This window comes from Diospyros lotus, chromosome 13 (assembly GCF_014633365.1).
Source record: "Diospyros lotus cultivar Yz01 chromosome 13, ASM1463336v1, whole genome shotgun sequence".
In the NCBI taxonomy this organism is placed as follows: Eukaryota; Viridiplantae; Streptophyta; class Magnoliopsida; order Ericales; family Ebenaceae; genus Diospyros; species Diospyros lotus.
In genome coordinates, this window is record NC_068350.1 from 29,642,776 (window position 1) to 29,668,034 (window position 25,259).

At 38.0% G+C, this 25,259-nt stretch overlaps 1 protein-coding gene across 1 annotated transcript; it reads left to right on the forward strand.

Moving 5' to 3' along the window:
* The first annotated feature begins 654 nt into the window (after positions 1-654).
* Positions 655-4,929, forward strand: LOC127789128 (probable serine/threonine-protein kinase PBL1). Its single transcript, XM_052317916.1, has 5 exons — positions 655-954; positions 1,540-2,226; positions 2,314-2,571; positions 2,813-2,932; positions 3,957-4,929. The coding sequence occupies exons 2-5, from the start codon at positions 1,585-1,587 to the stop codon at positions 4,581-4,583; spliced, it is 1,647 nt and encodes a 548-aa protein (XP_052173876.1). The 5' UTR covers positions 655-954; positions 1,540-1,584; the 3' UTR covers positions 4,584-4,929.
* The last annotated feature ends 20,330 nt before the right edge of the window (positions 4,930-25,259 follow it).

A 25,259-nucleotide genomic window follows, 5' to 3' on the forward strand; every position in this document is an offset into this window, starting at 1 on the left:
TGATTTAATTATTAGATTAATTATTTTATCCATACATATAATATGTTTCTTTTAAAATAGGATAGGATAAATGTTTTAAGGGCACATGATGCTACTACTCCCTCACCTCACCTGCCCCAAGTAGTCGGAGACACGGATATTAATTAGTTTCAGAGAATGCGATTTTGTTCACTCTTTTAATGGGATGATCATCATCTTCACTAATTTTGTGAGGATGAAAAATAACGAAACGGCATAAAAATAAAATTTAATTACCGTTTCGTTATTTTTCACCCTAAAAAAATTAGAGAGGATGATGATTACCCATTAAAGGGGCGAACAAAATTACACTCAGTTTCAGAGAGTCGTAGACAGTAGACAGCTATACCAGCCACGGCCAGATCCAACGAGGCCCAAGTTAGGCTTTACGCCAAGCTTGCTCACGGCGTGGCACGCAGTATTTATCTACATCACATCACCTTCTTAACAGAGAATTTAGATTTTTAATTAATGTAAATGGAGGGGTTGTAGAGGGGTAAAATTGTCAAAGTGGGGGAAGAGGAGACGATATTATGTTGGTTTGTAGATCACAATTATGCGTCTCTCTCTCTCTCTCTCTCTCTCTCTCTGTCTCTCAGCTTTAATTGAAAATTCAATTCAGTTTGGGGGGGGGGGGGGGTGTTGAAGCTTTGACCACTGCTTCTTTCCACTTTTTTCCCTCACCCCACCCATTTCCATTCTAATAATATTCCCCTCTCTCTCTCTCTCTCTCTCTCTCTCTTCTCACTCTCTCAAAAATCCCCACCCTTTCCCTTCCCATCATCATCTGCTTCCACTTTGACTAGTTTTAGGGCTCCTCCCTTCAGATCGAATCGCATCTCTCCCAACGCAACAAATTCTTCAGTTCCGGCAGGCAGTTGATTCACCCGAGGCTTGCCAAGACAAGATCGCAACTCTGCTAAGGTTTCTTTCCAGGTTTGAATCTCGCGTTCTTTGGAATTTTTGATCGGATTTCCCGTGCCAGTTTGTGGTTTTTCCTTCTGTTAGTCCTGATGTGCTGTTGATAGGAAAATTGTAATCCCTCGTTGTTTGGATTTGGGCTTGAGCTTTTTAGTTGTCGCCCAGGTTGAGGTTGTATCAGTGAATTTTCAATCCTTTCTGGATGTCTGATCTGTTTTCGCCCAATAGATCGCTTGCGTGTTTTATGGTGCCTTTTTAGATTTATGTTTGGACTGTGATTTGATTTTTGAAGTTCTTCTTGCTGGAGACCAGAAAGATATGCATGGATATTTGCTAAATCCGTTACTTCGTTTTCGAAAACTTACAAGTATAGGATCTTCTTGACAGATGTGTGAGAAAGTTTATTTTTGTTGCTTGAAAATTTGCTAAATATGAAGATTTTTAAAAAATTTCTTTTGAACTTCTTAGGGTGTGTATGATTTGTAATCAAATGTCATGAACAGAATTGTTTGTTTTTGTATACTGGCTGTACTTTGTAGAATGGAATGATTTGAGGAATTGTGTGCTGATTTGCATTCTTTTTATTGTTTGATTTGGCAGCAACAAGTACTAAAACCTGATCCAACACAAACTTTCAAACGTAAGATGGGCTGTTTCCCCGTTTTGAAGAATAAAAAGAAAAAATCTGAGCAGACTTCTTATGTCAGACGAGTCAATCCTCAAGAACATTCGCCAACCACATTGCCTGAACCACACGTCCAAACACGCGCATTGCAGTCTGCGCCGCCAAGTTTTAGGACCAGAGTGAAATCTGCGCATCCAGTAAGCAAAGCGATAAACAGTCGAACAAGGGCATTGTCTGCCCCATCGAGTCTCGATGTAGCAGAACAAGATGCTCTTTCATCTATGGAATGTGAGGAACAGGAAGAGTCCAAAAGCCGAATTGGGTCAATGAAGGAGTACCCGTCTGCAAGTCCTCAGCCTCTTCCCCTTCCATCCCCTCAGATTCAGAGTTCTACTGTTTTGAAGGCGATGGGGAGCTTTAAAACAGTGATGTCTTCTGGTCCTCTAAATGCTTCTGGACCACTGCCACTGCCTCCTGGTCATTCGGGTCTACTCCGGAACTTTTCATTCGATAAAATTGCAGCAGCCTGCCTAAATTTCTCTCCAGAAAGATGTATGTCAGAAGGTCTTTCTTCCGTTATGTACAGGGCTTCCTTCGGGGATGATTCTTCTGGCTCCAAAAAACTTGAAGCCACTGTTACTCGACTTCACCCTTCAACCCAGGTAATTCTGGATATAAAATGCATGATGTTGACAATCCTGACCCCTGCAACTTTGTCCCGCCAACTCATCTTGACTCTTTCTGTCCAGGGTTTGAAGGAATTTGTGAATGAGGTGAACACTCTTGCATCTTTACAACATCCTAACCTCTGTAAGTTGATTGGTTTCCATGCACGTGAGGGATCAGAACAAAGGATGTTGGTTTATGAGAGGCTTTACCATGGAAGCCTAGACCGGCTTTTGTATGGGAGATCAGATGGCCCCCCTATCGATTGGAATGCCCGAATGAAGGTTGCTTTATGTGCTGCACAAGGTCTCACTTTCTTACATGAGGAAGGGCCTTTCCAGGTATTTCAAACTTCTTACCTGATGTATAACATTTCCTATGAATCACAACTGTGTTCCAAAATTCTAAGGAATGCTGCATGTCTAAGTTATCAGACATATTCACAGTTTTTTATGATTTGTATTTTTAATATCTAATGGGCACTTCAGCGGGAGATTTTTTTAACTGTCAGTTTAGAATTCTTATCAATCTTTGTCTTAAACTCTGAGCGTCTTGTACTGATTGAGCTACTTATACACACAGGCGATGTTCAATGGATTTTCAACTGCTAATATACAGATCGACAAGGACTTTAGTGCGAAGCTTTCGGGATATGGTTGCATTAACCACATTCCAGAGACAGAGATCTCAAACAGTTCACTTGTAAGTATCCATACACAGTAGAATGATCTTTCTTCTTTTAACTTTCAACAAGTTGGCTTGATGCTGGATTTTTCCCAGCTCATTCAACCTATGTGGTTTTATGATTTGTATACATCTGTAGAACTATCAAATATTCCCAATCCCAACATAAAGAAACCAAAGGAAAGGGATATGCTTTCAGTACCAAATACTATGCCAATAAAGAAAAGACGTGAAATCTAGTTGAAATCACACCTTTAACTTTCTATTTTTTTCCGGGGGGCTAATGACCTTTAAATTACTATCTGATCCTGCCATCTAGAAGTACTGCATTTCCACCATTCTATTCCCTTGTGTATTTCTTAATTTAATGGCCTACTAACACTTGCATAGAGTGCAGCATTACTGAGAAGCCAAACAATAGAGAACCAAACACAACAAACTCTTGTAATCTTACATTAAGGGGGGGAATCATCCATGTAGGGAGGAACACTTTGCACGGGATTATAACTACAAATGTGAAGTCAAGATTGCTCAAGGCTTCTTTCCAAGCAAAGCTTCCTTGAGACGGGCCTTAGTGCCTATTCATTTGTTCTGCAAGGATGAAACCATGTCCCAATAAAATATAGGATATTCCCATGTAATAACCCAGCTTGATAAAATGTTTCTGACCATACTCCTGAATGGAAAATTTATCTACTACTCCCTCTGTTCTGTCTGTGGAGTGCTCATAATGGGCTATTAGTACAAAGCAGACTTGTTTTTTATCAAGTGTACATGAAACTGGATAAACGATGAACTTTGTCTCTTAGTGCTATAGGTTCATTTATTTTCGCATCATGAAGGACATGGTCATTCTAATACTTTTTAATTCAAATGTCAGCGTCTTGCTCATTTCAGCGGTGTTTCATGTTCCTTAAATACATGCCATGTCTTTTTCAGTGCTATTCTCGAGTCTACTTGTTAGCTTCCTTTTTTATGCTATTGTTGAGTCACTAATTATTAGCTTCTTTCTTTGTTTTTGTCTTTTTTAAACCTTATCCAGGCATTGGCAAACCTTTCTGTGGAAACGCTGGAGAGAGGGCTCGTCACCCCAAAGAGCAATGCTTGGAGTTTTGGTATTGTATTACTTGAGTTGCTTACAGGCAGGAAGAATCTTGATAGCCGGCATCCTAAGGAAGAGAGGAATTTAGTTAAGTGGAGCCGACCTTTCTTGACCGATGATTGTAGACTGTCACTGATCATGGACCCTCAGTTGAAAGGCCGGTTTCCTGCCAAAGCAGCTCGGACAGTAGCTGATATAGCTCAAAGATGTCTTCAGAATGATCCATCAGAGAGGCCCACCATGCGAATTGTTGTGGAGCATATGAAATCCATACAAGACGTGAAATATTCATGCCGGTTTCCATTGCAAGATCCAGGAACCATTTCTGGAAAACACATGTCTAGATCTCCAAGCTTGAATGGCATTGTCACCCCAGCTCCCAGGTCGAGTTTCTCACCATCTCCTCCAACAACCAGACTGTCAATTTCTCCAACTAGGCCACCTGCAGTTCCAATGTCGCTTACTCCAGCAACTTGTTCCTCCATTCTCTCTTTGGAGGGCATCGACCTGCAGGGCAGCCGGAAATCTTCGTCAACAGTTCCAAGGGCAAGTGTCGAAGGATTTTAATTGTTGATAGAGCACATTCTTTCTTCTTCTTCTTCTTCTTCTTCTTCTTCTTTCTGGGTTTCTTGGTTGATTTTACAGTAGATTTTACAGTATAAGATAAGCAGGTGGTTTTTCTACCTTTCCATTGCTTGAAGATAACTACTCAATTGGGGGGGTTGATATTTTGTAGATGGCCTGCCCTTCCTGAGTTTGATTAGTTATCCCCCAGGCGAGAATGATGCTGGGAGATTCTTCTCCTTGCGTTTTATTTTTTTTATTTTGTATTTATTGTATCTTTTCCAGCTGATATTTTTAATTCCTATATATTTGTCATCATATAATGTAATTTTGATCCATCATTTGCTAAGTCCGTGCCCTGAAATGTGGTGTGGCACGGGGATTGAGGCCGCTTCCTCCATTCTCTGAGTTAATTTGTGGTATTATATGATAGTGTTTAATGGGATTGTAAGGGTCTTAGAAATTTCCAAGTTATGCTAATATGGATTATTTATGCAATTGATTTTCTTCATATTTGGAGCATTTGCTTCGTTTTTCATTACTTTTTATAACTATTGTTAACTACAACAATGAATTTAGATATGAGAGATTGTTTAATGACGACATAAGGGTATCTGGATGATGGGTGATTCTCTAGAATGATGGATGACTTTCTTGGGTGAAGTGATCACGATGGATGACCTGCTTAGAAAGAAAATCGGTTAGAGACCGGAGGGATTTGCTGATGAGGATCTTTGCATAGACCCTTTGATGTCTAAGCATTTCAAAAGTATAGAATACTTGAATGTAAGAAGAAAATGTGAGTGGAAGAGATGACGTACTCGAATGGGGGAAAGACCCCTCTATTTATAGTGATGGAAGATGCTAATAGGTGTCAGACGGTCTGTTGTTCTCGACAATTTTGATCGAGTTTTGTAAGGGCAAGCGTGTGTGATGTGTGGGCATGTATGTGGCACCCCCGAGTGACACATACATGGGGGTGTTGGAGCGCGAGTGTTGGGCACCCTAGATTGATGGTTACTTGGGGGTGATGGCTCGTGGGGGTGCACATACAACATCCTAGAGTGATCCTCACTTGAGGGTGTGGTCGCTTTCGGGTGGTGGGCTACGGCCATGAGTATGGGCCCCTTTGCCTTATGGTTGTGGCATGGCCATGCAAAAGGGCCCCCGTTTGGCGATTGTGTGACCTTGAGTTGGGGAAAGGGGGCACCTAGCTGCACCATCCTCGAGTAACCCCTACTGGGGGGTGTAGGGGGGCGGCCACATGGTGCGATCCAGTGCACGCAAGGGCTTTGCCTCCTTCTACCCTTGGTTTATTTATTTTTTTTCCCAATTTACACCGTAGATTTATTTTGTTAGGCGTAACAATAACCATTAAAGAATTCTAGAGATTCTTAATTATACCATTGAATGTATCTAATATGCCATGGGGAAATAGTCTTTAATTTATAAGGTACAAATTCCCTACTCTAAGACAACATTGACCCTAATTACCTTGCCTCGCATTTTATGTATCATATAATTGATGATGGCAGGAAAAATGGGGAACTGATAATGATGGCATCGTTAAAAGTTTATAATGGCCCAACCCTTAAAAGTTGGCCTTGAGACAAAGAAGACCCCATAGGAGCTTAGTTCACCTTCAAGTCCCTTCACTGCAAGCCCAAGACAGGCTTAGAGCTTGAGCAAGAGCCCACAACTAATCCTTTTAGCTAATCTAGCAGATCTTATCTCAATTGTTCACGTGACTTCATCTTAACTACTCTATCAGCAAAAACCTCCTATATGAAGGCACAATGTCTAATGATGAGGTACGCCATTTATTGCGCTTTTATTACATTGTCACTATATCATTTTCAAGAATAGTGACTGATTTGAGTTTGGAGGATCTACAGAGGGATGAACCCCGACCTCTTTTTTCTTGTAGGAAGAGTTAGCTTAGGATGTGCTTGGGCTCGAAGATTGCCAAGACAATCTTGGATTTGAGTACGTAAAAGGAATGTGAGCAAATCGTGGATTGGGTGGTGATAGACCCTTTAACCCTCATCACTTTGGCATCAACTGTGGCCTCGATTTCAACATTAGTTTGCACGTGCTCGACTTTGGTGGCAACTTGCTTGTCCATCGAGAATTACCTAGTTTGTGTAATATGCCTCCTTAGTGCCTACCACCATAGGTCTTGAACATCAAAATCTGAACCATGTGGAGCTTGGATCCTTATTGTAGTCAATCAACCATCCCACGACCAATAGGGAAATCAACTTTCCACAGAAAGAGTTGCACAACTTGAGAACCAAGTATAACATATAACTGAGTTGTTAATCACCTTCCTCAGGCAACAAGGAGGTAGAGGTGGTAACTTTGAGAACCCTTCTAGTGCAATGATCACTTCTCAGGAATAGCTTTACCATTCTCAAGAGAAGAGGCAATCCAATAAAGAATTGGATTCGAGGCACCAAGAGCAACACCGATGGTAGAGGGATAAAATCCACCATTCCAAGGAGGACACTATTTGCAATGGTTAAAGAGTGAGGGATCAGTGTCTTCCCAAACCCATGAAGGTAAAACTCCACAAGAAAGACGTCTCTATTATTTGGAGAGAAAAATGGAGAACATGGAGGTGTTAGTGTAGGTGCTCTAGACCCAATCAGATTGGGTATGTTGTACACTGACAATTGTAATCATGTTATTATTTGAATAAGGAGTTATTCAAATTCACAAGAAGTCATTCTATTAGTTTCTTGTTATTATTGTAATAACCAAATGAAACTAGATAGAAGTCCATATGATGTATACTGTGAATAATCTATAAAGATGTGAGATGATGCATCACAGTTTATAGACATCATTAAACGTCCCAAGTCGTAGCAATGTCAAGAATGGACATTGACAATTGCGGTAAGACTTGTATGTGCTATGTTTTTGCTATGTGATAGCAATGGGGGTCTCACACCCATAGGCATGGGGATGCCTAGACAAGTACATAGGTGACCAATGTTGGAGAACGTGTCACTGGACATGTCTCGCCATGAGAATCCATTTTGGTTATATGTTGATGGAATTCTCATACGAGATGGGTGTAACTAATCCTTGGACCTGAGGTTGTCATGGTCATCTCATAAGAAGACTGGTATGCTTTGACATCGTTTCGATGGGCCTAGACAAAGGCTGCACGTGGGCGATCGTTGGGTATATCATGAGGCTTATGGAGATGGGTGCATAGCCAAGATGGGACTCGTCTATCCCTTGATAGAGGATGATGTATCTAAGGCGCATTCGGTGGATATTCACTTTAAATCCATGGCCATGGTGAAAGAGATCAATAAGGAGTTATTGATTCACTTTCTATTAAGTGAAGATATCCGAAAGACCGAAGAAAACTCATGTGATCATTATCAAGCAACACATCGCCATACTTGAGATCACATAAGATGCATTGACGAGAGGATCGTATTACACGATAACCATGCTCGTGAAAGGTTATTTGCGGATTATGAATCCTTCTGAATAATTGGGTAGGCATGACGCCTTGCTAGAGGCCAATCTTGTCTTATGTGTTCGTACCGACACATTGCCAACATATTCGGAAGCCTAATGAGTCATACGCAATAGGCACGGTCCCTGGCTTAAACCAGGAGAGTGGACGTATGGTTAAGTGGGACACTTCGGCAAGAAGTTGTGCCGTCGTAGGTTCTCACGGAAAAAGAACAGATAGACGTAATGACGTTGATATGACGAGGAGTCGTCGTACTGGAAAGAGTTTCCTAAAAATGGCATTTGATTAAATTAGGAAGGAGTTTCTAATTTAATGATTTTCTATTTGTTGGAGTGGCAAATAGGAAATAAAATATTTTTGGGCTTAAGTTAATATTTGGACTAAATTAGATTTGGGCCAAATATTAAATTAAATATTATATTTGGACTAAATTGGATTTGGGCCAAATATTAAAATAAATATTATATTTGGACTAAATTAGATTTGGGCCAAATATTAAATATTATATTTGGACCAAATTAGATTTGGGCCAAATATTAAATAAAATATATTTGGGCTTGAATTAGATTTGGGCCATAATATTTTATTTAACCTATTAAAGGATTGGGCCATTTAATTATATTTCTAGTTGGACTAGAATAAGCCCACTTATGATTCTAATTAAATTAGAATTAATGGGCTAGCCCAATCCATTAGGGTTTTAGAAACCCTAGGATATTTCATTATAAATATCCTTTTATAGGTTGCCCATTATAGATGTGATTTTTGGTGTCGTTTTTCAAGAGTTGAAAAACGCATTGCCGTTCACTCTTTCCCGTTTCTTTTGGCATCGATTTGAAACGTGGGTGTTCTTTTACCGTTCATACACAAACCGCGCAAAGGAGAAGGAGCTAGCACTCCTATTCTGCTCTCCTTGCCAACGGACGCGTGCCGCGTATCACGAGTTAGAGGCCGGACGCTTGGACGGCTCGAATCCGCGAACGACTCGATAATCTAAAGGTTATATTTATTTATTTGTTTGTGAATGATTTGATTTCGACGTTGATCCAATCGCCGGGATCGGGGTAAGGTTCAAATTTTTGAACTACGCTGCTTGCCCCGTAGCGATCTTGCTTTACTTTCAGGAGGAACAAAGAGAATTAGGTGAAACTCCACAAGAAAGATGTCTATTATTTGGAGAGAAAAATGGAGCATATGGAGGAACAAAAGGAATCCAAGATAGTGGTCCTTCCTAGCCCCTTAACCAAGCTATCATGGCCATAGTCCCTCCTAACAAGTTTTGTATCCTAGCAATCAAACTTGATGATGGGATCACATACACTTTTGATTATTTCAAGCTCTTTACCTCTGACGTGCTCATTTAGTTTGCCTTGGATGAGATGTGGTGTCGAGCATTCCTAACAATGCTCGATAGGAATGTTTGGTATTAGTACCTTACCTGATTGATTGATTCGCTCTTTTGAAGAATTGAAGGTAAGTTTCCTTGCTTATGTTGCCCCTTTCCGTGCGGGTGCAAAAATCGATTCAATGTAAATCATTTTGAATATGCAATTTTGATTAATGGATTACCATAGTGGGTTTTCAAAATGGTTTAAAGAGGGGAAGACTATTGGACTCACTTGTGAAGAATCCTTTTTTTATTTCTCAAATGTTCTTAATTGAGTTACTAAATACATTAGTTTCAAGGAGGTACACCGTACTATAAAAGTCAAGAACTTGTTAAAACAAGATGGGTAGTCAGATCCTCACAGAGAGAGAGGGCCCTACTGGGAAGGTCAACCTAACCCTCGAAGGAACCAAACAAGATATACTCTCTTGGGTGCCCTTAAGACTAAAATACTAATGGCCATAGAGGGAAAGAAATACTTGAAGAGGCCAAACAAAATGAAGACCTTGGCACATAAGCGGGATCAGACCAAATATTATCGATTCCGCAAAGGCCACAAACATGACATGGAGGAATGAAAACAATTGAGAGAGGAAATTCAAGACTTGTTAAACCATGGTTACTTACAACAGCTCATTACCTTGGGAGCAAAATGGATAAATCACAGAGATAATAGAGATTGGGGAAGTAGGAATCCATCCCAAGCATAAAGCCTACTTGGAGGGACCAAATTTTCACTCCACCTCATCAAGAAGAAAGCAAAGGTTGGAAGAAAAGCCCATGATTTTCTACACCTTGGCGCCTGATCCTCAAATAAGGTCAAAGCTCGGAAGGTCCAACTTAGGGTAGAAAGAGGCTCAAGAATCCTAAAAAAATGAGAGATCCCATGGATCGGTGACATTCTCGAATGAGGACCTTCCTTCTCAGCCTAACTCTAATGATCCCTTAGTAATTTCTACAATTTTAGGCTAATGGGAACTTTAAAGGATTTTGGTGGATATTGAGAGTTCCTTCAAAATCTTGTATAGACGAACCTTTCTCAAGATGGATTACACCATGGAGTAGCTTAACCTAGTCAAAGTTCCCTTGGTAGGATTTAGTGGGAGAATGATACAAGTTTATGGGACAATCCAACTGCTAATTACAATAGGTTTAGGGTTGAGAAGAGTAACAACCGAGTTGGACTTCATTATAGCAAACACACCCTCAAGTTATAACATGATCTTGGCAAATTGGGGCTAACTACATTCTAGGGTATCCTTTGTACCTATAGAATGGTTATGAAATTCTCCACTAAGAATGGGATTGGGTAAGTCCAAGTTGATAGAAAGACAACTCGAGAGTTCTACCTACCTTCCTTTTCACCATCCATGGGATGAGAAAGCTCTAGTGTGTTGTTTGGCAAAGGTAGCTCAAGACCATCAACTAGGGCTGGAAGCTTGGGGCACTTTACAAAGCTAGAGGGGCTAAAACAAGAAGTTATGAGATAGTTGCAGTGCTAAGGTGTCTGACAAGGAAGAACCTATCTCATGGTCTTGAGTAAAGAAAAACTTGTGAGTGATATAATCCAAATGCATGGCAGTATGTCGAGACTCGGGGATGAAAATCAAACAAAGAGAATGAAGTATGAAGGATTGAGAATTACATTACAAGATTTTGGAGAGTTCTTGGAAATAGAGTGCTTGAAGATTGAGAATGTGAGAGGTAGGAAGAATGAACAAGCAAGTGCCCTTTTATAACAAAACCCTAATTAATCAATTAACAATATGTACATGTTGCGTAACTAATTACTTGAGTATTTTAATTTGATTACTCAACTAATATTTCTTATTAATCAATTGTAGGTTAAGGATTACTCATGTAATTTCTCACCTTAGTCGACTATTATTGCTCATTACTCGAGCAATAATAGTCCAAAAATTAGTTTACTCTATGCTCTTAAAATTAATTGAATAAAGTTTTTTATTAGTCGAATTTACTCGATTATAATCTATTAATAATCGAGTAATACATAGAAGAGTTTCATATCCTTCTTTGTTTCGAAAAATACTCATCACTAAAAATACTCCAGTGATGAGTATTTTTACTTGAGTAAATTTTTCTTTACTCGATTAATGTTTTTTTTGTTGTACTTGATTAACATCTCAAGATCTAGTCTATTACTCAATTAATGTTTACTTTATTCAAGTGATCTTAAGTGAATTTAAAATTTTATTTTAAGATTTTGACCCAGTGTTTTATCTATTTTATTTCACATATTTCCTAGGTAATTTTTTTCACCTTTTATTTAAGTTCATATATCTTGATTTCTCATGAAATCAATAAAGTACCTACTTTCCTAAGAGCATAGTCTAACATTCATATCAACCAAGACATGAGATTAATGACTTTGTCATTGTTTCTAGCCAAATTACTTGATTAATCTTCTTATTTTATTCGAGTAATTTTTCAACGTTTACAATTGTCATGCCCTTTAATCGAGGAAGGCCCATGAAAATCTGAGTGGTAGAGTTGCAAATGAGCAAGTATCCAAGTGGCAAAGCTATAAATGATTAGGTGGCATTAAATGATTAGGGGGCGTGAAATTATCAGGTATCTTGCAAGCCAAAACCATCCAAACTAGGAAGATTCAAGAAAGCCAAATGGACCAAAAACCTAAAGGAAGCTAAGGACCTAGCCATGACAAGTAGAGTGTACCTCACTCGGTCATGATTGGGTGGAGTCCACCCAATCATTCATGGCCTTATCCATTCAAATGCCCAATAAACTCATTTTCAATGAAGATCTTGCCAAACAACAAGTTATCAAGCAAACACAAGTAGAGAGAAGGAAAAAGAACCACGAAACCGAGTGCAAAAGCCTCTACTCGACCCATGATTAAGTGGAGTGCACTCCACTCGATGAGACAGAGTGGGGTGTACCCCACTCGAGCATGCATGGTGTAACACCCCATCTCCTAGAACTGCCTGAGAAGAGGTGCTACAGAGAAAATAGAATAAAATCTCTAATAAATTGAAATCTGATACCATAATTGAACATCTCAATCAAATTGAAATAAACTCTGAGTCAATATAAATTGTAAATCATAAACTCTGTCTAAGGGACAATCCCTCAACTAAAATATAAAATAGACCTAAACTGACAAGACACCAACTAATCCCAGACATCTTTTATCTTGAACGACTCCACGTACACACTACTGACCATTGCTGCTAGGCCGCACATCTGATACTTCCCCGCTAGGACTTGGAATGGTGAAGAGTACAAGATGAGTTACAAAGCTCAACAAGTAATAAGCTAAAAAGAATAACTGAAGCTGAATCGAAGAATATCGATACTGATAAATTACTCACTGAACTTATACTGGGAGATATAATAATCACTAGATTGCATTTACAAGATGTAATGCACATAAATTGTAAACTAAATACAGGTATGCAACTTTAGCTCATAGGCCCACATAACTGTAATACATACCTGACTGATCTAAATCCCGCATACATAAAAATTGTAAGCACATACTATGGGCAATAAGCCCTTAGCTCCCTGGTTGTTACCAGGCGAGCAACTCATATCTAAACTATAACTGAAACTGATAGACCCCCGTAGACTAGCTGCCTAGTGCGCATAATGCAATGCAATGCTCATATACATGCTGGCACACGATATGTAGTGCTCCATATAAAGTCATGCTTAATGCTCATACCAAGATGTATGCACATAATCTCACAAAATAATGTTAAACATGTCATAATAAATACTAAACATGTAATCTGATCTTCATTATATTGGAATACAAAGATTCTATGAATTATGAATTATGTATTATGGTATGGACATGATTAACTTGTTATATTTTGGCATATAAATTCAATATTTGGAGGTATTGAATATTTTTAATTGAATAAAACTTAAATTAAGCTATATTGGAAGTTCAATTTGATTTTTGGAAAAGCCATCCGGATATCAGAAATGATATCTGGATATGATGAAAGATATCCGGATACACTGACGCTCAAATAAGAAGCTATTCGGATATGCTGGGATATATTCGGATAGAAACTAAGACATCTGAATATGATTCTGGACATCCGGATATATATATCAGGAGACTTATTCGAATATAAAATTCAACTTTGGAGAGAGACATCCGGATATACTAGACCTATCTGGATAGAAGAAAGGGCATCCAGATATGAGCTATCCGGATGTGCGAAGAACTATCCGGATATCATAAGCAAGGAACTTGGAACTCATCCAGATATGGGAAGACCCATTCGAATATCTACAATTAAATTTGATGAACATGAACACTAACAAAGACTGAAATATGAAACAAAACTTAATGATTCTACACGATTCTGAATAAAATCTTGGAAAAACGAATCCCAATCGATATGAAACAACTTTAAGGATGATTCAAAGATAATATTTGATTGAATTGCTATAAAGAACATGCATATATGATAACTTGCCTCTAAAAGAAATAAAAGGAGGAAGGAACTTGCAACTCAAAAGAAAGAAGAAATAATAGGACTTGCACTCCAAATGGGAGAAGGAGTACTAGAACTCACAATCCAAAATGGAGAAGGAGTAATAGAACTTGCAATCCAAAACAGTGAAAGAGTAATATAACTTGCAATCTAAAATGGAGAAGAAGTAATAGAACTCGCAATCCAAAATGGAGGAGTAATAGATCTTGCAATCAAAAATTGAGAAGGAGTATTAGAACTCCCAGTCGAAAATGGAGAAGGAGTAATAGAACTCACAATCCAAAATGGAGAAGGAGTAATATAACTCATAATCCAAAATGGAGAAGGAATAATAGAACTTGCAATCCAAAATGGAGAATGAATAATAGAACTTGCTCATAACTTCACTGCTATATGCAAGCATAAGAGAAAAGAAGGCTAGAAGAAATTACAAGGCCGAGTGGAAAGACCTCCACTCAGCCTAACCGAGTGGAATGCACCCTACTCGGTTATGATGGAGTAGATTGCACTCCACCCAATCATGTTCATCAAAGTTCAGCCACAAAAATTTTCCAAGCCTGACCATATGACCTATCACCCTTGAGAGCCTACCTTGTAGCCAAGATACCCTCTTAGGGCATCCCTCAAACCAAGCTCGGGAGCCTCTTTACAAGATCCTCCCTATGACCTACAGGAATATTCTAAAATTCCACAAAATATGCATGGAATATGCCAAGAAAATGCTATCCTAGAAATGTGGGTTCGTCACCACGTGTCCCCCCCCCCCCCCATCTTCTCTATAAATAAGGGATCCATTTCCTCTCTCAAGTAAGTTGACTTCTTCATTCAAACTCTATTTTTGAGCTCAAGCACTTGAAGTGTAACGACCCATTGCGGGTTTAGGTCGTTTAGTCATTATTAGCATGTGTGTTGCATTTTGTTATTAATTTGGTTAATGCTTTTGAGGAATTATGTGTGACATTTGAAAAGTCAAAAAAAAAAAAAAATAATGTTGTGGAAAACTCAAAGCAATAAATTGTGTTGAGGTTGAAAAGCTAATGTAAAAAGGGATTATGATTTATGTTGAAATGTCAAAACAAGATAGGATTATGATTTATGTTAAAACTTCAAAGCAAGATGTGTTAGACTGGGAGGTGCTATGGCACATACCAAGAGGGAGGGGTGAATTGGTTATTTTAAAAACTATTTTGAACTTGAAAGACTTTTTGATACAAATTGAGGTTCTAGGATTTAAAACGTGAAGCATATAAAATGACAGATGTAAGTTTACAAAGATAAATATGTGAACCAAGTGAGGAATAATGAAATGCTTGGAAAGATAAATAGATCAAAGGGCACAAGCACAAGAAACACAAGGATTTATAGTGGTTTGGCTTAACCCAAGCCTAATCCACTACCTTAGCTCCTCACTAAGGATTTTGCAAACAATCCACTAAAACCCCCTACTTAAACCAAGTAGGTCATCTAGTCCAAGACTAGGAATTACAACCTATTTCTTATTCAAGCAAGCCCTTTAGCACCTAGCTAGGGATTATAACCCCTTACTTCAACGAGCAAGTCCTCTAGCACAAAGCTAGGAAAATAAGAGTGATACAAATGTAAATGAGATGCTAAAAGTTGGTACTCTTAGTTACAAGTTCTCTCACAATGAAAACAAGGCTTGAATGAATTAATACAAGTTAAAATCAAAGCCTTGAAGAGAGAAAAAATCGAAGCACAATCACTGTAAATACAAACGAGAGTAACAGTAAGCTCAAATTATTTCATTCCCGTCCATTAGCCTTCTCTTGATTTCTTTGAAATGTATATATAGGCTTCCCAAAAGATTGAAGAGAAATGTAGCCGTTTGTGACCGTTGGGATTTGAAAAACTAGCCGTTGGAGATTGAAAAACTAGCCATTATTGATTTCTGAGAAACAAACAGTCGACAAACAAAATAGGTTAGTTGACTATTTCTTCAAATAAAACTAAGCATAGTCGACTATCTTCTAACACAAATTACCCATAGTCAATAAACATATTCACATAGTCGACAGATGCAAAAATATGAAAAAGATTTTGAAAATCATATACAAACATAGTCAATAGAAGAAAAACCATAGTCGACTATCTTGACATGATAGTCGACAGAATGAAAAATAGTCGACAGAAGCCATATATAGTCGACAGATTATACAAGCATAGTCGACTATCCTTAAGCATATAGTCGACTATTTACAGGCATAGCCGACAACACTAAACCACATAGTCGACTATCCATTTTGAAAAAAATGAAAACTTAACTGATAACATGTAGAAGCACACTTGATTGATACAAAACACAACATATTTACATTTTAGTTTAAGTAAATGTCCTCATTTTGTTTAATTTATATTTTACCTTCCATTTACTTTAATACATAAATGTAAATAAGAAAGTACCCTCCATTTGGATTCAATAAAAATATCTAAAAAATCAAAATCCATAAGAATAAGAAAGTAGAATTTGGGTTTTAGTACAAATTTAGGATTTTACGATTTTACCACCTCCAAGATATACACTTTCTATTTCTTGAAAAATTCGTTAAAAATTATTTTATCACTAATGAATGTTAGCTATTGAAATACCAGAAGTTAGTTTTCTAAAAAGAAAACATTTTCATATATGTCTCCTTATAAGGTGCTAACCTTCTAGACTTAGAAAAATATGACTTTGAAATCTCGATACTTGAAATTCATTTGGTTTTCATTCTCACAAAGTAATTCTTGATATTGAAATTGATTTATGTTGAAAACCACATCCTTGATTCATGACTTAGGGATTAAATAAAATATTATTTTTCATCATCAAAACTAAGTATACAAAAGTAAAACAACAAGATGGGATTATGATTTATGTTGAAAAGTCAAAGCATGATTGGATTATGATTTATGTTGAAAAGTCAAAATTGAATTGGGATTTGAAGGAAAGGGGTTGTCGTGTATGTATATGTATATATTTCATGATATATATATATGTGCAAAGGTATAAATAAAAAAAGGAGAAATAGGCTAGGAGTCTTGATGTGAAAAGGAGTCTTTTTCTTCTATTCTCTTTCTCCTTTCTCACCCTAGTTTTTGAAGGCTATAAGAAGGGTGAGGGTATAAGCCATAGGGCATTGGCGTTTTCTCTTCTTCTCTCTTTCTCTCTAGTTTTTAAAGCCCTTTGAGGTGGTGTAAGTTCCAGCGTTTTTGCCTTTTTTTTCCAGCAGCCTGATTCCGCCATCTTTTTCCTTCATCGATTCCGTTCTTGGTTCAATTCACGATATTTATATCCATCTAAGGCGAGTTCTATATCCCTTTTATCTTTTTATTGCAAGTTCTTAATCTTTCTTTTCATTGTGGATGCAAGTTCTATATCCCTTTTCTCTTTCAATTGCAAGTTCTTAATCTTTCTCCCCATTATGGATGCAAGTTCTATATCTCTTTTTTCTTTCGGATGCGAGTTCTTATACTTCTTTTTCTCTTTCTTTCTGGATGCAAGTTCCTATGTCACTTTTACCTTTCAGGGGCAAGTTCTTATATCTTTTTCCTTTTGGATGCAAGTTCCTAAACCTCTTTTCCCTTTCAAAAATTCATTCCTTTCATTCCGAAATGTTTGTATTTGGCAACTCTTATTTTTGAATAGATTAACCATTTGTACTCTTTGGGGTATAACTTCTTATGGTTATATCCAATTTTGAAATCCGCTTCTTGTTTCGAAAACTAGACATCAAAAACTTCATTTTAGACATTATTTGAATTATTTGACTACGTTTTGAGCTGTAAAAGCCTTGTGAATCATTGCCTAAATATGGAATTTTATTGTTTCTAGGTAAATTGACGTTGCTTCAATTTTTGGGGTATAACTTTTTGTGGTTATATCTAATTTTCCATACACTTATTGTTTCAGAAACTAGAGATCTCGAGCTTCAATTCAGCCATATTATTCATAGTATTTGGCCAAGTTATGAGCTTGAAATTGGTCATTGAATTCATCGTTTGTAATTTGGAATTTAGTTTATTCCATTCCTTTTTGTGCTAGCTACGCTTCCTATGTTTGATATTATGGTCCTTGCCTACACTATCGTATTTAATCTTGTTGTTCTTCCTAGATTCTTCATGAAACTCATTAAAGGCTTTAATAGGGTTTTGGTTCACCCTATATTTCCTAAGGAATGGTGCCTTCTTGATTAGTACCATGTAAGACTTTGGTTATCTTGTATGTATGTTGTACTGTGTGCATATTGCGTATTGTTTGTGTTGCAGGTTCATGTTAGTGTTAAAGTGATCATTCATTATTTGTATGTTATGGTTAATCATTATTGGGTGTAAAAGTACATTCATGAGCATAACGATGAGTTTATTTCATAGCCATGTATGAGCATGTGTGTGGGAGTATTTTTAAGAGTATGGTCGTGTATGCATACAATCATGAATATGCCTTGAGATGCTTATGTGTGCACTATAATTATTTTACACGATTATTATTTTACACGACAAACTATGTCCAGGGGGTGCCTTGAAGCTTGGTAGGAATTTACCTTATGTGAGGGAGTTTCAGCTCAGATGTTATGACTTTTATGCAGGAAGCTTAGTAGATGCAAGTTTTATGCGAGGAAGGACTTCGGCCCACAGATTGATGGATACATTGGGAAATACTTATGTGGGCCTATGGGCTGTATGTGGGCATATGTAACATCCCGTTCGAGCGATAGGAAGATCCGGAACAACTTATCCTAATGGGTCTACACGAACTTCCCAGGGGGGTCACCCATCCCTAGATTACCCCAGGTCAAGCACGCTTAACTTGGGAGTTCTTTGCCAACATTCAGCCCAAAAGGTATCCAGCTGGTGTTGTTTCCTTTCTTACACTATCCTCGATATATACTAACTTCTCTGGGCTCTTGGGGTATTACAGCATATATGCATGAATATGATGTGGTGAAGCATAACATGGGTGCATGTGATGTAATGAGTAATTCTACATTGCGTTGATTCCTATTGCTTCATGTTTCCTTGGTTCTTATTGCTTCACATTTCCTTGATTCTTATTGCTTCAAGTTCATTTCAAATTATACTTGTTGAGCCTTGTGGCTCATACTTGCTTTTACATTATTTTAGATATAGGAAAAGCTATAGATGAGGGTGAGACTAGTGGAGCTTGATCCTTGATTGGGTGGATTGTGTACAGAGATTTCGTGACTAAAAGATCTTTGGGAATATTTTCTTTTTTCTTTTTTTTTTTAGTGCGGGAGAAAACGAACTTATTTTGCTATGCCGAATTTTATGGCACCTTTTCAGATTTGTGGGCGGTTAGGCCTTAATGGATATGTTAACTTGGTTGAGTTGTAAGTATTTATTTTGGCTTCTTCTTTTAAATGAAGAAAGTTTGGGAATACTTTTATTTGAGTTTATATCTCTGCCAATACTTCTGGTGACTTTCTCTTTGATTTCCCTTAGTTATGGGATCTCTGAAAGTGGGGTCACCACATGAAGACTGACTTAAGCATCAAAGGGATTCCACGCAGACTCCCATTTGCACCCTTAACCGATTGTTCATCTCAATAGGGCACCTAATTAGCAAGCCATTTGGTCAACAAGAAGAGACCTGAACAACAAGGCATCCGGTCATCAAGAGGGCATCTAATCATCAGGGCACTCAGTTATCAAGGCATTTGATCACCATAGGACTTTCAAGATCATCAGCTCTCAAACTTATAGGTCTTTAATCATCAACACCCAGACTTATAGGTCTCGTGATCATCAACATGCAGACTTACGGGTCTCGTGATCTTCAGCATCCAAACATACAGGTCTCACTACAAGAAATTTGACTTTTAGTGACCACCTTTAGTGACGGCCAGTTAAAAGTTGTCACTAATTCCAATCTTTAGTGACGGTTAGATAGAGTCCGTCACAGATGGTGCCCAATAGTGACGGCCACACGCCGTCGTCACTGAATGCGCCACCTTTAGTGAGGGCTGGGCAACGTCGGTCATACATGGAGGCATAATAGTGATGGCCACACGTGGTCGTCACTAAATGTGCCACCTTCAGTCAAGGTCAGGCAACGTCGGTCACAAATGGAGGCACAATAGTGACGGCCACACGTGGTCGTCACTGAATGTGCCACCTTTAGTGAGGGTCGGGTAACCTTGGTCACAGATGGAGGAACAATAGTGACGGTCACACGCGGTCATCTCTGAATATGCCACCTTTAGTGAGGGTCGGGTAACCTCGGTCACAGATGGAGGAACCATAGTGACGGCCACAGGCGGTCGTCACTAAATGTGACACCTTTAGTGAAGGTCGGGCAATGTCGGTCACAAATGGAGGCACAATAGTGATAGCTAAATGTGGTTGTCACTGAATGTGCCACCTTTAGTGAGGGTCGGGTAACCTCGGTCATAGATGGAGGAACAATAGTGACGGCCACACGCAGTCGTCACTATTGTTCCTTTTTTTTATAGGACAAATTTGAGTTTGAGGAAAACGAAAATAGGAAAAATTGGATTATAAGAAAAATGGGAAACAAGTTTGCAAACTACAAGCATAGATTGAAGGTCAAATACTAGGACGCGTACACCACAAATGAAGAGAGAATTCAAGTGGATCCAATAGACATTGAGAGAGAGCAATGGAGAGATTTTGTGCATTGGTTAAGCTCACCTAAGTTTCAGGTATACTACACTTGAAGGGTGTTTGCTTTATTATATTTGTATTTATTATTATTTACTTATAAAGCAAAGAAATTCATTAAGATTTTTGATTTGATTAATTAATTTTTTCATATTACTTGACATCAAAGCCACGTGTGCTCGAACTAAGGACAATCGATCAAAGTTAAAGATGAACAAAACTACTGGTACAAGAAGTTTTGCTCGAGTTAGAGCTGAAGAGGTATAAATTTTCAATGTTTTAATTTCTATCATTAGATCACATTTTGTGTAGTATTTTTTTACTTATTAATTAAAAATACATTTTTTTTTATTGATAATTACTTAAATCCAGGCTCAAAAATTAGGACATGACCTAATAGAAGTAGAAATATTTTACTTGACACACAAAAAGAAGGATGGGTCAATGGTTGATTCGACGTCAACAGAAATTGTGGTAAGCATTTCAGTTACTTTTAAAGTTTATGTTGTTGTTTTGTTATTCTTGATATCATCAAAATAATTATGATCTTTTTATGGAATCTTATTATGGATCAAAATTAAAGTTCTTCCTTGCAAGGCCCAATCCAAGAAGGTAAAAACCAACTAGAAATGTTCTCATATTACATTCATCCATGAGCATTAGAGAAAAACAAAAGGAACTAGTAACTCTGTTAATTCTGTTTGGATATGAATTTTGTCTCACTCTAAGTTCTCAAACTTAATTGTTTAGTCGTGGAAAATGATTATTTTCTAATATTGTTTAAGAGCAACATGTAATAATTATTTGTGCAACATTTTATTACAGGAAAATATTTAAACTATAGCAGCCCAAAGAGCTGAGAAGCAGCCTTCTGAACCTGTTGATGAAAATCAAATTTTTCTTAAAGTGATGTGGGAAAAGAAAGGCATGGTCGAGTTTGTGGATATGGTTTCGACCCCACACCTTCTTCAGTATCTGGCAAGCTTCCTTCTCAATTACAAATGGCTTCAACAATTGAAACACTAAGACAAGAGAATAAAGAGTTGAAAGAAAAACTAAGCACAGTAAAACAAACCCAAACAGAAACTCTTAGCTTGCTAAAAAGCTTCATGGAAGAGGTTAGTAATGAATGATGATGCTCTATTGATATGACATATTTTAGTTGATGAATAGTGTTCAACATTCCATATTTTGTAGGTTTATTGATTTTGTAAAGTGATACTTTGAATTATAGTTTTTGATTGTTGATAATGTGAGTATATATATATGTTTGCCTTTTGGGTTGTTGACGATTGTATAGCAATATATTTCATATATTGTGATAGTTTGTAACATTTTGTAAAGCAGGTATTCATAAATTTGTAAAGTAAGTGTACATGGTATAGGTTATAGGCCAAAAAATGTGAAATTATAAACCACTTTTAGTGACGGCCACATATGGTCGTCACTAATGGGTTAAAACCAGTTTTAGTGACGGCCGCATATGGTCGTCATTAATGGGTAAACTACTTTTAGTGATGGCCACATATGGTCGTCACTAATGGGTAAACCACTTTTAGTGACGACCGACATTATCGTCACTAATAGGTTAACTTCAGTGATGGTCGACATCGTCGTCACTAATAGGTTAACTTTAGTAACGGCCGACATCGTGTCACTAACGGGTTAACTTTAGTGACGGTCAACATGTAATGATGGCTACGTATGGCTGTCACTAATGGGTTGCCATTAGTGATAGCCAGCATTATGGTCACTAATTACATTAGTGACGGCCACATATGGTTGTCACTAATGGGTTAACTTTAGTGATGACCAGCTTTATCGTCACTAATTACATTAGTGACGATGGCATTAGTGACGAATTGTGACAGTCTGTCTGGCCGTCACTAATACTTTTAGTGAAAGCTTTTTAGGCTTTTAGTGACAACCCTGGCCTCCACTAAAAAGCTTGTTTCTTGTAGTGTCTCCTAATCATCTACGTTTAGACAAGTCTAAAGATCACTTGTTGTAATACCCAAAATTTTATATTTAAAGTATTTTAGAGATCTTTTGGGTCTAAATGCAGTTTATCATACTTTCGGGATAAAAATGTCCAAAGAGTTAGGGGTTCTCAAAAACCAAGAGATTGGAGGAAATTTAGGATCAAATGTGCAATCAAGGGCATAGTGCAAAATCTAGAATTTGATTGAGGATGGTCGAAATGAGGTGTTTCTTAGACTTCCGGGGATGTATCAAGACATCCAAAACTTATGGGGTATAATGGAATAAGTGGAAAACTAGGGTTTGAGAGGTAAGGGCAGAAACGTGAAATATCAAAAGCTAGGGGGTGAAAGTGTAAATAACAAAAAATAGGTGTGAAACCTGTAAATCATCAGCCAACTTTGTGACGGCCATCGACGAAGCTTCCAAGGGGGTCAGGATTGCTTTCCAGGCCATCATGACTCGATTGGGCAAGGGTATTGGCCGGGATCGACGGTGAGTTGACGAGAAACCAATTTTGAAAAAAATCAGAAAACTAGCCGAAATTTCAGAGGATTTTTCATGTTCTTTTAGCTCAATTCAAGGCTTGTAATGATCAGATTTGAAGCTTGGGGACCAAGAAAGCTTATGTACGGATGGAATTTCAGTGGAATCGGGTATAAATAGGGTTTACAGGGTCGAGGGTCATTCGAGGCGTTTAAGTGAGAATCGAACATTGAGAGCATAGGGCTTTTGTTCCTTGAGTTCTTAAGAGCATTTCTGGAGAATTTAGGAGGGTTTGGTGTAGTATTTAAGGGGTTTTAGAGAGTTGGTTGGAAAATCGGGCTTCACCGGAGCTGACCCTGTAACTGGCCATTTGAGTCCTTTCCAATATAGTTTTCAGGCAACTCGAGGTACCCCTATGACCAACTTGAGAAGGGCTTCAAGGTGGTAGGGTCAGATTAGTCATCGGAGCAAGTTTACAGTCGTCGTCGCCGGAGAAGACAATCGAAGAAGACTAGACGCGTGTGCTGCACGTGTGGATCCCACTCGTAGGCTACTCTCTTAGCTCATGAGGGCGCGTGAGGTATGAAAATGTTCTGAAATTAATTTTAAAATTTTTAGAAAATTATTTTAGGAATATTTGTGGAAAAATATTTGGTGAAAATACGTAGTATGTATTTATTACACATTTTCAAAGAAAAGGGAAATTATGGAAAATAGAGAAAAAAAGGAAAATTGAAGAAATTATGGAAGAAACTAGGAAGACCATAAATATTGATTTCCTTGGATAATTACTAGCCAGGAAAGGATCGCTATAGGGGTTGAGGTTTTGCACACTATTCGAGGTCGACACATGTTTCGAGGAACATGTCGAATTACTATCCAAGGTGAGTGAGCAGTCTTTTCAAAACCTAGTGTGATTTATGTGGGTGGTTCGGCCTGAGGTTCACTTTATCGTTTCACCTCGAGGTGGTTATGCTGCCTATTTGTTTATAAGCATACTGTGCATATCAAGCTATTTTCACATGATGCATCAACCAGATATGATTTGTGAAAATGCATGGCAAGTGGTTTTCGTTGCATTATTAAATTGAAATCATGTCATAGTTTGGTGGGACGGGATGGGGTCTACTTTAGAATGGGGCAAGGTTAATCTTCGTTGATCGGGTGATGATGTTGTGCACCCTAAGGTTAAGTATGTCGCGGCAAGGTCAATTCCAACTGTACGATGTGGAATAGATTTTCCACGGGAGGTTGAGTATGCTAGGGAGATTTCTCAAGGTTAATGTGTCGTGTTATTTTGTATCTGCCATGCTTATGTTCATTACATGCATCCTATAAAACTGTTTATGTGCCATCACTTTGATGATTCAGCATCTAATCTAGGTTTTGTCCCTAGAACATTCAAATGTTCCAGACGAGGGTCGCAACAGGGATGAGGACGTGAACGGGATAGAGTAGAGGAAGTATGAGCATTTTAGATGATATTTATGTTTTCATTCAGTTATGTAATCCTTATTTCGTTTGAAAGATGGTTTGTATGAACAGTTGTGATACGCTATGATCTCAAGTTATGTTGTTTTCCACTGCGAAATCTTGTGTTCTGATTAGTTTAGATCTATTAATCTCGTTGGTTAAATGGGCAAGACTGGGGTCTCGGGGTCTTGTGAGCATGTGAAGATTGTTATTGAAGCACCGCGCGTGGAAATATTAAAAAAAAAAAAAAAAAGATTCTCGAGAATTCCCTTATAGTAACACGCCTGGTAAGGCGGGGTGTTACACTTATACTCTCAGACTTGAAACTCTTGAGATCATTTTAAGCTAAAGCCCATTTTTTCACATTACAAATTAATCATTGTATTAAGGAAACAACAATTAGCCAACAACAATTGGCATCGTCTGTGGAAAACAAAACAAAAGACCAAACAAAGATTACCATTGATGGCAAATACTAGAGACAATCGAGAGACTCTCTCTCAAGGCATTGAGACTCGCCCACCTCTATGTGACTCTCAACATCTTATGGGAGAACACCCACCCATTGTAGTTAAAATCCCAATTAAACGCGTACGATTTTACGATTTTACACGTTGGAGACCCCCAAATGATTCAAATTTCATGTAAAATTAGAATTGAGGTAAAATCGCATAAAATTGAGATTTTAATTATGCTTTAAATTTTGAACACCATATTTTGATGCA